The following is a 12,493-nucleotide window of genomic DNA, read 5'->3' as shown; positions in this document are numbered from 1 at the left end:
ACATATCCTATCTCGCTGACCTCCTCTTGTGCTTCTCTATGTAACTTTGTGATTACACTGGGCCCATCCATTTAATTAGTAATAATATCCTTAAAGACAACTGATTAGCAACCTTAATTACCCTCTGCCATGTAAGTAACACATTCACAAACTACATAGATTAAGATATGGACAACACTGAGGAGTCATTATTCTGTCTACCATAGGTAGAACAGCAGGATTGTACCAGTAACACAAGAAACTAAACTTGGAACACAGATACTAAAGTCAGGTGATAGAGCTTGCGCAATGGCAGATTTTGCAATCAAATAAAGTAATTAAGCCTATATCAAGAAACAAGAAAGATCTAAAATCATTAATCTCTCACTATAAGGGAAAAAGAAGAGCAAACTAACTCTAAAGCAAAGAGAATAAGTAATAATTATAATGAAAACTAATGACAGAGCATAGAAAAATAATAGAAAGAATGAAACCAAAAGCTGATGTTTTGGAAATCTCAACAAAATGTACAAACCTTGATGACTAAGGTAAAATGAGAAGACCTACAGTACTAGAAATAGAAATGAGACAGGTGACATTATTACTGATCTTATAATAATGAAAATGATGAACTCTGAACAACTGAATGCCAGTAAAATATATAACTTAGAAGAAATGGATAAATTGCTAGAAAAACAGAAGATATCAGAAGTGATCAGGAAGAAACAAACCATCTGAGTATATCTATACAGATAATCTGAGTATATCTATGACAAGAGGAAATTTTATTAGTAATCAAACAACTAGCCACAGGGGTGGGCGTTGTGGCACAGCAGAATAAGTGGCCACTTGGGATGCCCATATGCCATATCAGAGTGCCGGTACAAGTCCCAGATGCTCTGTTTCTAATCCAGCTCTGTTAATGTTCCTGGGAATCAGCAGATGATAGTTTGAAGTATTTGAGTCCTGGCTACTCAAGATGGATTTCCTGGCTCCTGCCTTTGGCCTGGCCCAGCCTGGGCTGCTGCAGCCATTCGGGGAATAAACCAGCAGACAGAACTCTTTCTCTCTCACTCCCTCTTTCTCTGTCATTTTGCCTTTCAAAACTAGTCACAAAGGAAAATCACAGGTATTGATGACTTCACTGCTGAATTCTAGAAAATAAAGAATTAATACCAATTCTTTAAAAACTCATCCAAAAAACAGAAGAGGTAGAAAGATTTCCCAATTCATTTTACAAGGGCAGTATTACCCTGATACCTAAACAGCACAAAAATATCACAAGAAGACAACAGATCAACAACTCTTTTGTATATGGACATAAATATCCTCAACAGAATAGTAGCAAACCAGGGCCAATATTGTGGTACAGAGATTTAAGCTGCTGCTTGAGATGCCAGCATCCTGCATCAGAGTGCCAGTTTGAGTCCCAGCTGCTCTACTTCCAGTTTAGCATTTTGTTATTGCATCCTGGGAAAGCAGCAAAAGATAGCTCAAGTAGTTGAGTCCATGCCACCTATGTAAGAGACCTAGATGGAGTTTCTGGCTCCTGGCTTCATCATGGCCCAGGCCTGGCTGTTGGAGGCCATTTGTGGAGTGAAGCAGTGATGGAAGATTCTTTCTCTCTCTGCTTTTACAAATAACTTTGTTACAGATGTTTCTCCAAATGTGTACAAATGGCTAATAAGTGCATGAAGATGCTAGATATCATCACTCATTTGGCAAATGCAAATCAAAGCTTAAGTGAGGGGTGAAGTGGTCAAGATGATACTTGGGATGCCCATGTCCAATACCAGAATGCCTAGGTTTGAGTCCTGGCTCCACTCTCAATGCCAACTTTCTGCCAATGTGCACCCTCACAGGTAACAGGTGATGACTCAGGTAGTTGAATCCCTGCCACTAAAATGGGAGACCAAGCTTGAATTTCCAGCTCCTGACTTCAGCCTAGAGCAGCCCCAGCTGTTGTGGACATTTAGGAGTGAACCAGTAGATGGAAGATCTTTTTCTCTCTTTCAAAATAAAAACTTTAAAAAGCTACCATGAGACATCACTTCACACTACCAGGATGACTAGAATCAGTTATATAATTAGTGTTTGCTGAGGACATGGAAGAAGCAGAACAATATAAATTGGTGCAGCATTTTGAAAAATAGTCTGCCAACTCAATATATATGTTTAAATATATAATTATCATGTGATCCAGAAATTTCACTCCTAGGTATATACTGAAGAAAAATGAAAACTATGCTCATGTTGAAACTGTACATGAATGTTTATCACACTATTATCCATAACAGCCCAGAGATTTTTCCTTGTCTATCAACTCAATCACCACTTGTCCATTTATGCTATGGTCTAAATGTATGTGCCCCTCCCAAAATTCACTGGTCCCCAAGGTGAAGATGTTAAGAAGTGGAACTTCTGCGAGGTGGGATAAGTGCCCTTATAAAAGAGGCCTGTCAGCCTCTTGCTGCCCTTCAACAAAAGGGAGCTCAAAAGAAGGCACTATATTTGAGGAATAGTTCCTCAACAAACACCAAATGTGCTGGCACACTGATGTTGCACTTATCAGCCTCCAGGACTGTGAGCAATGAATTTTGTTGTTTATAAATTATCTAGTCTAAGGTGTTTTCTTAGATCAACCAACAGACTAGTCAACTTTCAATTTTTTCCAATCACTTTTGCCTCCATTTTCCTTCTCCGGATATACAAATATATCTTAAAGACACTTCCATTACCAATTTTTTTTTTCAGGTTTCTGGAGAGAATCAAATTGTACGCATGGATTCCCCTCTCATCTTTAGATAGAAGTGTTAAAAAGAAATGTTTGTACAGAAATGAAACGTGTATGGGGTTAACCTTGAGTTTTTTGTCCATAAAAACTTGATTATTCTGACATGACTATTAACTGATTCATGTCAGAACAAATGAAATTTTTTTTCTGGAGAAGAGAGCATTTCTGGAAAAGAAAGAAAACTTTACCTTATAGAAAATAAGAATCTTAGAAAACAATAATCTATTTGACAGATAAAGTAGAAAACAATGTGGAATATGCAATTATCTTATTGATTTAAGAAATGCTGCCTGGCAATGCAGTGCTAGGCTAGACTATGCTAACTCATGCAGTTGCAAGCTAAATTAACAGCTGCTGTAATTAGTCATTAAAGTGTGGAGTAGCTTCTTACACAGCAATACGCTGGTACAACTAATTTTTTTCTTAGTGTACTAGTTTATTCTATAATGACAGAAATGAAATAAAAACTGAGCTGTAAAGTAAATTTATTGTATTATTTTTACTTTTGTCTTATGTTTTGTCAGAATTTAGCAATACTATACATGGAAATAGGTACTGAAATATCTGTAAATATACGTAGCAGTCAGCAGAATCCATTTATTATTTCCTGACAATCAAGTGGCACTTTTTTTCAAAATTCCAGTACTAGCTGCTTACTAAATCTTTGTTACAATATTTGCCAATTGATATACATTAATACAGAACATTATATAGAACAAAGATATTAAAGACAGATTATTATTGTGAGTTTAAGCATGTTTTCATAACCTCAGCATATTTATAGCCTATAGGCATCAATTAGAACTAATCCTGGGGGCTGGCGCTGTAGTGTAGTGGGTTAAAGCCGCTGCCTGCAGTGCCGGTATCCCATATGGGTGCCGGTTCGAGTCCTGGCAGCTCCAGGACTCTAATCCAGCTCTCTGCTATGGCCTGGGAAAGCAATAAAAGACAGTCGAAGTCCTTGGGTCCCTGCTCCCATGTGGGATGACCTGGAGGAATCTCCTGGCTCCTGGCTTTGGCTTGGCACAGCTCCGGCCATTGCAGCCAATTGGAGAGTAAACCACCGAATGGAAGACCTCTCTCTCTCTCTGCTTCTCTTTCTCACTCTGTGTAACTATGACTTTCAAATAAATAAATAAATCTTTAAAAAAAAAAAAGAACTAATTCTGCCAGGTATTATGTCTTGTAAGTACTTATATCCAAAGTACACTTAAACTTACGTACAGTTAATACGTCACTCCCTTTCATTATAACCCTTCGAAATATAGGAAAAAATGGAGTACCTTTGATCTTGCTCCGCAGATATTTTAGGACTTCTTGGGTTCCTTTCTGAAATGACAGAGACAAAGACATATTCACCGAGGCACTCCTTACAGTTTTACAAATCAACATGTATATTTGAACAAACAGTTGAATTCTAAATATACTTGCATTTATAATTTCTCTTCGAATCGTTCTCAAAGGATTTCCTTCTAGGGCCAGGAATTTCAGATGAAGGTTTCCCAATGAATAGGGAAGACTACAAAAGATTAATTTCAGGGAAAACATTAAACATAACTATAATCCAATAAATATAAAACAAAGAATGACAAACAATCATCAAATAATATTATCAAGAAGGTCCAAGTAGAGGAAGGGAGGGAGGAAGGGAATATCATTATGTTCTTATTAGAATTGTATCTACAAATCACATTGAATCTATTAAAAACTAATTAAAAATTTAAAAAAGAAGGTTCAGGTAATGTAGGCCTACAATATTTCTTCTCATAATGAATACTGAACGTGTAAAAGAAAAACCAGATCTATTCCTAAAATAGTCATATTGATAAAAAAGAATGTGAGCTATAAAGCATTTGCTAAATTGTATCCAGTGCTAAAAAGAAAATGTCAAAAATATAAACTTTAATGGCACATGATAGCTATCCTGATACTAAGTGTTTTGATTTTGCACTTCACCCAGCAAGCAAAAGTCCTTGCAGGTACCAGCATCATGGCGCAGAAAGTAAAGCCACCACGTGTGATGCAAGCATCCCATATGGGTACAAGTTCATGTTATGGATGCTCCACTTTCATTCCAGCTCGCTGCTAATGGCCTGGGAAAAGCAGCAGAAGATGGCCCAAGTGTGTGGGTCCCTGCCACCTACTTGGGAGATTCAGATGAACTGTCTGGCTCCTGACTTCTACCTGGCCTACCACTGGCCATTGTGACCATCTACGGAGTGAATCAGCAGATGGAAGATCTTTTTCTCAGTCTCTCTCTCTCTAACTCTTTCAAATAAATAAGTACATATGTTAAAAAAAAAAAAAAAAAAAAAAACCACAGCCAGGATAGGCAAATCCATAGAGATAGAAAGTATATTAGTTGTTGCCAGATGCTGGGAAGGACAGGGAGGAGTGAATGCTAATGGATATATGTTTCTTCTGGAGGTGAGGAAATGTTCTGAAAATAGATATCGGTGATACTGAACAATGTAGTGAATATATGAAAAAGATGAATTTTACACATTAAAAGGGTAAATTGTATGTGAATTATTTATTTATCATTATTTTTATTTTTATATTATTTTATATTTATTTTTATTATTTTTTATTATTTATTTATTTATTATTGCCTATCCTGGCTGTGTCACCCAAATAAAGTCATCTAATATGACAATATGTGGCCTTTTGTGTCTGGCTTCTCTTAAGTATATAATGTCTTCAAGACTCATCTATGTGGTAGCATGAATCAGTACATTCTTTTCATGGTCAAATAATATATCTCATTGTATGTGTATACCACATTTCATTTGTCCATCAGTTGATGGGCATTTGGGTTATTTCTGCTTTTGGCTATGATAAGTAATAAGTAATGCTGCTATGAACATTTATGTAAAAAGTTTTTCTGGGGGCATATGTTTTCACATCCCTCTAAAAGCAATTAGTCTAACCAACCATGTCATTTGTGTTGATTTATGTAGAGCCTCTTAAAATCCTATTTGGAGAATGTAATTTTTGATCTTAGTTCAATTGATCAATTAAGAGACTCCTGAATAATGGCTAACACCCCAATATATTCATAAGAATTTTTCTATGAGCCTGTCATTTAAATAATCAATTTCATGAAGATTGCTTCAGTCTTGTAGAAGTTGAGTTATCATCACATAGAGCATTTCTTAAGTCCTCTGCATTATTTTAGGGACAGCTATACATCATTCTAGAGAGGTCTACTCATATCTCATATCTAATCTCTTAGGATTCAATGAAGGAGCATTTTTAATATACAGTTTCTTTTATATATTGACTATATTCTAAAGTTTGAATTTTCTTTCTTGAACAAAGATTGTCAAATTGCCAAACCGCCTGACTGTCCATTGTAGCTTAAGTTTTATTAAGAAATAATTCACACTGAGCAAAAGTAAAAAGAATGTATTTTGTGTGCAAAGGATGAATGTATTAAAAAGAACTTTTTATTTGTAACAATTTTTTTAAAAAGCTGAATGGAATTTCTTTCCCATGTACTTGTATATAAATAAACATTTTCTGTTACCCACAAAAAAAAAAAAAACACACACACACACAAAGTCCTTGTAAACATATCAAGATTCTTGCTAGTAAGTTCTCAGTGGAAGAAAGAAAAAAAAAAAAAACACCACATACAAGTATATACAACTAAGCAAAATATAATGAAGACTTATCTTACTTTGCTAGTAAGAAGCCATCATACATAGTACAGCAACTTTGGAAAACAGTCTTTTAAAGTTAAATATACACTTTATTGTTAGCTAAGCAATACCATTCCTTCATATTTACCCAAGGGAAAAAAAAAAAACAATGTATACACAGAGATGCACACAAATGTTCACAGGAGCCAAAAACCAAAAACAACCCAAACATCCATCACTTAATTAGTTCAGAGACTAATAAATTGTGGTATTTGTATCTATACAATAGATGAACACTCAGCAATAAAAATGAATGAACTATGACACACAGAATCACATAAATGAATTGCAAAAGCACTATGCTATATGAAAGAAGTTAGAAAGAAAAACTATATACTGTGTATTCCATTATATGATATTCTAAAAATGGCAAAACTACAGTAAGAGCACTTCAGAAATTGCCATGTGTGGAGGATATGGAAAGGGAATTTGCTGCAAAAGGTATGAGGAAATGTTTTAGAGGACAGGAATGTTTCACATGATGGTGACAGTGGTTACACAAATACATACATATTTGCCAAGAGCCATCAAATGTTCTGTTTGAATTGGTGAATTTTATTGTGCATAAGTTAGATGTCAAGAAGTAAACATGGCAGGGCTGGCGCTGTGGCGAAGTGGGCTAAGCCGCCGTCTGCAGTGTTGGCATCCCATATGGAAGCAGTCTAGTCCTAGCTGCTCCTCTTCCAATCAAGCTCTCTACTATGACCTGGGAAGGCAGTAGAAGACGGCCCAAGTGTTTGAGCCCCTGCACCCATGTGGGAGACTTGGAAGAAGCTCCTGACTTCTGGCTTTGGCCTGGCCCAGCATCAGCCATTGTGACCATTTAGGGAGTGAATCACTGGATGAAAGATATCTCTATCTCCTCCTCTTCCTCCTCCTCCTCCTCCTTTCTCCTTAACTCTGCCTTTCAAATTAAAAAAAAAAAAAAGATATTTTTAAAAATTATCTTCCTGCTTCTCAAATTAAAAGATATGAAATTTACCAAAAATAAATTTAAAAGGCAGAGGTAAGGTGGGGGATGGAAAAGCAAGGCCTTTGGTCTAGTGATTAAGACACCCACATCCCACATGGGAGTGCCTGGTTTTTGGTTTCAGACTCTTAGTTCCTGATTCCAGCTTCCTGCTCATGCAGATCTTTAAAGGCAGCAGTGATACATCAAGTATTTGGGTTCCTGCCACTGACATGGGAGATTTGGATTGCATTCTTGCCTCCTAGCTCTGGTCTTGGCCAAGCCCCAGTCATTGTGGACGTCTGGGGAGTGAACCAGCCCCAGCCAATGAGAGCTATTTCTCTGAGTCTCAAACAGTAAAAAACATTACAGATATAATAAGAGAAATGCTAAACAAGTAAAGTTGCTGTGATAGTAGAGAAAGAGAAACTAGCTGGGGTAGGGAGAGAGGGAATAACAAAACCTGGATTAGGTTTAGCAATAATGAGATTCTATTAGGCAGTGAAGCAGGAAAATGACATTCTAGGGTAAAGGAAAAAATAAAGCTTTGGTATACTTATAGTTCAATGTAGTCAGAGCAGGATACCTGTAAGAGTGGAAGATGATAGAAAATGAATGAAGTCTGATGTGAGACACCCCTGAGTGTTTTGCTAAAATGTCTAGGCTTTATCTTATAAAACAGGGGTTCCAAATTGTTAATTGGAAGACTAGATGCATAAGTCTTCTAGGAATTGGAGGGTGAACCAACGGCAAAGGAAGACCTTTCTCTCTGTCTCTCTCTCTCACTGTCCACTCTGCCTGTCAAAAAAACAAAACAAAAACAAAAACAAACAAACAAAAAAAAACAAAAAACCAGACTATCTGTCCTCTTCTTCCTATTCCCATTGCCACCCCAGTTCAAATTCTCATTACATAAAAGAGAACTCTGCACAGCTCTTAGTACAATAAATTGAAAATAGCAAGTACTCCTTAGTTATAAAGACAGCTTATCTAATAAAGCTTTAGACTGTCTACCTTTAAGCCACTTCTATTATGAACAATTTATTGTTTTTAATAGTATTATGATTAAGTTGGTTCTGTTTAAAATCTTATAATAGCTTCCTATCTCTCACCCACAGAAAATGACTCATTATCATAGATTCAACTTACTTTGCAAGCCCTAAATCCTCACAAAGTCTCTGTACACTTAGAATTTCCCTATCTTTATTGATGCTGTTTCCACCTGCCAAGTAGATCATTTTTACCACCTTCCATATAAAGTTAAAAATCCTAATCTTTCTTTTAAAATTACATGGTGGGTCTAGGGTAAGGTAAGAACCTGAAAGTAAGTGTCGTCTTAAATTTTTTGCTCTAAGCAATTCACCCTAATCCCAATGTTGGCAATCATCTAAAAAAGTGACTTTTAAGAAGCCTACCCTATTTCGCTCAATAAGTTGTGATTCCTGTAAATGTTTTAAGCCCCTAAAGCATGTTATATCTCTCTTACAGATTTACATTCATTTAACAAATTCAACAAATAGTTATCAGGGACCTGCTATATGACAAGGCACCAATCTAGGAATTGAAAATAAAGCAGTGAACAAAACAGATAAAAATTCAGCACTCCTAGAGTTCAATTCTAGTAGATTAATTAGAAATTCATTTGCTTCTATTAGCATTAGCTTCTATTAAGTTGTGCCATGGACAAATTTTAACTCATTTTTCTTTGTGTATAATAGCTGCTCATAAATACTGAGTGAATTCAATTTTTAAATATTGACTTCTTATGACTTACAAATATTCTAACTTATGAATTATAACCAAACACAGACACACTTCCTATTCATTAGTTTTTGAACTTACCTACTAATATCATTGTTGCTTAGGTCAAGCCTTTCCAAAGACTGTAGCAGTGAAATTTCATCTGGAACAGATTTCAACTTGTTATCCCTCAGTTCTAGCACAAGGATAGAACTCAGGTGTTTAAGATGGTCTGCTGCTAACATTTCAATCTGGTTTTCACCTACATGCAGTTCCTAAAAAACCAAAGTCATATATGTGTGTTTCTATATTCATATACTAGATAATGAAGCTAAAATTGTGAGTCTGGTAATTTCAAATAATTGAAAAACACATAGAAAAAAACCATAAATTTCAATTACATTATAGCTGGCTTACATCTAAAGAAAAATGTGAAAAATAAAAATGCTCAAGAATCTTCAGGAAATTTAAATATTAAGTTTAAAAAGCCAAGGCAGAGGGGTCAGCATTGTGGCACAGTGAATTAACTGCTGCCTGTGATACCAGTATCCAACAATTCATGTTCTGGCTGCTCTCCTTCCAATTTAGCTCCCTGCTAATGCACATGGGAAGGTAATGGAAGATGGCCCAAGTACTTGGGCTCCTGACACCCATGTAGGAGACCCAGAGAGAATTCCTGGTTACTAGCATTAGCCTTGCCCAGCCCTGGCTGTTGTAGCCATTTGAAGAATGAACCAGAAGATGGAAGATCTCTTTCTCTTTCTCTCTCTCTCACTCTGCATTTTGAATAACATAAAAATAAATCTTAAAAAAAACCAGAAAAATTGCTTTAGTAGTTGCATTTATAAAATTAATAAAAATACAGATCCAAAAATTGTACTGATGAAAAATTAGTTTCAAATCAATATCAGTTTAAAAACATTACTTGTATCATAATCAGTTCATTTAATATTTTTATTAGTGATTGTTATAAATATTGATTTCTCATTAAGAGAACCAATAATTATCAGAAAATTAATTTTACTAAATGAAAACTCTTTCGTTATCAGTCACCATTCTGTTTAAAAGAAAATCTTTTTTTTTGACAGGCAGAGTTAGTGAGAGAGAGAGAGACAGAGAGAAAGGTCTTCCTTTTCCATTGGTTCACCCCACAAATGGCCGCTATGGCTGGTACACTGCGGCCGGCGACTACACCGATCCGAAGCCAGGAGACAGGTGCTTCCTCCTGGTCTCCCACGCGGGTGCAGGGCCTAAGCACTTGGGCCATCCTCTACTGCACTCCCAGGCCACAGCAGAGAGCTGGCCTGGAAGAGGAGCAACTGGGACAGAATCCGGCGCCCCAACCGAGACTAGAACCTGGGATGCCAGCACCGCAGGGGGAGGATTAGCCAAGTGAGCCATGGCGCCGGCCTAAAAGAAAATCTTTTAACACCAGCACATAAAAGTATATATGACAAACAGTAATACATGGCAAATTTAAAACACATTATTAATGTTACATAGTTAAAATTCAAAGAAAATAATTAATTTTAAATAGACCTAATTATGATCAGGAAATGTGAGAGGTGGCAGTTTACAGAATTAGTTACATATTCTTTACTGGTATTCTAGATCTCCTACAGTATGGTCCCAATTTACCATTTTGGTCTCACCACCTACTAGTTCTCCAGTTATAAACTACTTAACAGATTTGTCTATTAGACAATTTTTTTTAAATTTTTTATTTATTTTTTTGACAGGCAGAGTGGACAGTGAGAGAGAGAGACAGAGAGAAAGGTCTTCCTTTACCGTTGGTTCACCCTCCAGTGGCCGCCGCGGCCGGCGCACTGCGGCCAGCACACCGCACTGTTCCGAAGGCAGGAGCCAGGTGCTTCTCCTGGTCTCCCATGAGGTGCAGGGCTCAAGCACTTGGGCCATCCTCCACTGCACTCCCGGGCCACAGCAGAGAGCTGGCCTGGAAGAGGGGCAACCGGGACAGAATCCGGCGCCCCAACTGGGACTAGAACCCGGTGTGCTGGCGCCACATGGCGGAGGATTAGCCTATTGAGCCGTGGCGCCGGCCTAGACAAATATTTTTTCAAATTAATCATTTCTTTTTAAAAAAAATCTATTATATGGGGCCAGCACTGTGGCACAGTGGGTTAACACCCTGGCCTGAAGTGCTGGCATCCCATATGGATGTTGGTTCGAGACCTGGCTGTTCCACTTCTGATCCAGCTCTCTGCTATGGCCTGGGAAATCAGTAGAAGTCTTTGGGCCCCTGCACCCATGTGGGAGACCCAGAAGAAGCTCCTGGCTCCTGGCTTCAGATCGGTGCAGCTCCAGCCACTGCAGCAAAATGGGGAGTGAACCAGCAGATGTAAGACCTCTCTCTGCCTCTCCTTTTTCTGTGTAACTCTACCTTTCAAATAAATGAATAAACCTTAAAAAAAAAAAGTAAAAAAATCTATTACTAACAGTACCACTACTAACTACCACATGTTAGGAGCTAAATTAAAATTGTTGAAAATATTAACATAGGAAAAACACAGTACATAGAACAATTAGGAATATGTTGCCCATATAAAACAAGGCTAATACCTTTTTAAAACGTTCATTTTTAAATTAAGTTTTGAAAAATATACAATTACTTAATACTCAACTAAATAATACCTTTAATAGTTTACAAGAAGGAAATTCTGGTAGAAAACGTAGTTTATTCCTCCGCAAATAAAGCAATTCGAGTGATTCCATGCCAGCCAATTCAGGAGGTATACTTTCCAAGAGATTAGAACTACAATCCAGATGTCTTAATTCTGTAATATACATTCAATGAAAACAAAAATACAAAAAATATTACTGTATTACTGTATGCAAGTATAAAGAAGGTGTAAGAAGTCAACATGATTATCTGTGCCATTGTAAACCAATACAATAAAGAATACTTGAATATCGTTGAACCAAATAAAGTTAGTATTTTACATTTAATTATAAAGACAAATAATGATATCAAAGTTAATACTTAAAAACAGTCTAGATTATTTTTATTTTTTTAAAGAGTTATTTACTGGCTGGAGCCACGGCTCACTAGGCTAATCCTCCACCTTGCAGCGCCAGCACACCGGGTTCTAGTCCCAGTCGGGGTGCCGGATTCTGTCCCGGTTGCCCCTCTTCCAGGCCAGCTCTCTGCTGTGGCCGGGGAGTGCAGTAGAGGATGGCCCAAGTGCTTGGGCCCTGCACCCCATGGGAGACCAGGATAAGTAAGTACCTGGCTCCTGCCATCGGATCAGCGCGGTGCGCCGGCCGTGGCAGCCATTGGAGGGTGAACCAACGGCAAAGGAAGCAAAG

At 37.3% G+C, this 12,493-nt stretch overlaps 1 protein-coding gene across 2 annotated transcripts in view; it reads right to left on the bottom strand.

Moving 5' to 3' along the window:
• Positions 1–12,493, bottom strand: part of LRRC40 (leucine rich repeat containing 40) — a 54,879-nt gene that overhangs the window by 18,921 nt on the left and 23,465 nt on the right. The window contains exons 6-9 of one of the 2 annotated variants that reach the window (XM_051857622.2): positions 11,819–11,961; positions 9,269–9,441; positions 4,201–4,292; positions 4,057–4,098 (exon numbers count right to left, since the gene is read on the bottom strand). In XM_051857622.2, coding sequence (XP_051713582.1) covers positions 4,057–4,098; positions 4,201–4,292; positions 9,269–9,441; positions 11,819–11,961 — 450 coding nt within the window. Of the gene's footprint in view, positions 1–4,056; positions 4,103–4,200; positions 4,293–9,268; positions 9,442–11,818; positions 11,962–12,493 lie in introns of both variants that reach the window. The other variant, XM_070078279.1, reaches the window with a different exon arrangement.

This window comes from Oryctolagus cuniculus, chromosome 7 (assembly GCF_964237555.1).
Source record: "Oryctolagus cuniculus chromosome 7, mOryCun1.1, whole genome shotgun sequence".
Lineage (NCBI taxonomy): Eukaryota > Metazoa > Chordata > Mammalia > Lagomorpha > Leporidae > Oryctolagus > Oryctolagus cuniculus.
Note: the sequence above shows the minus strand (reverse complement) of the source record. Positions and strands in the feature narration are given on the sequence as shown.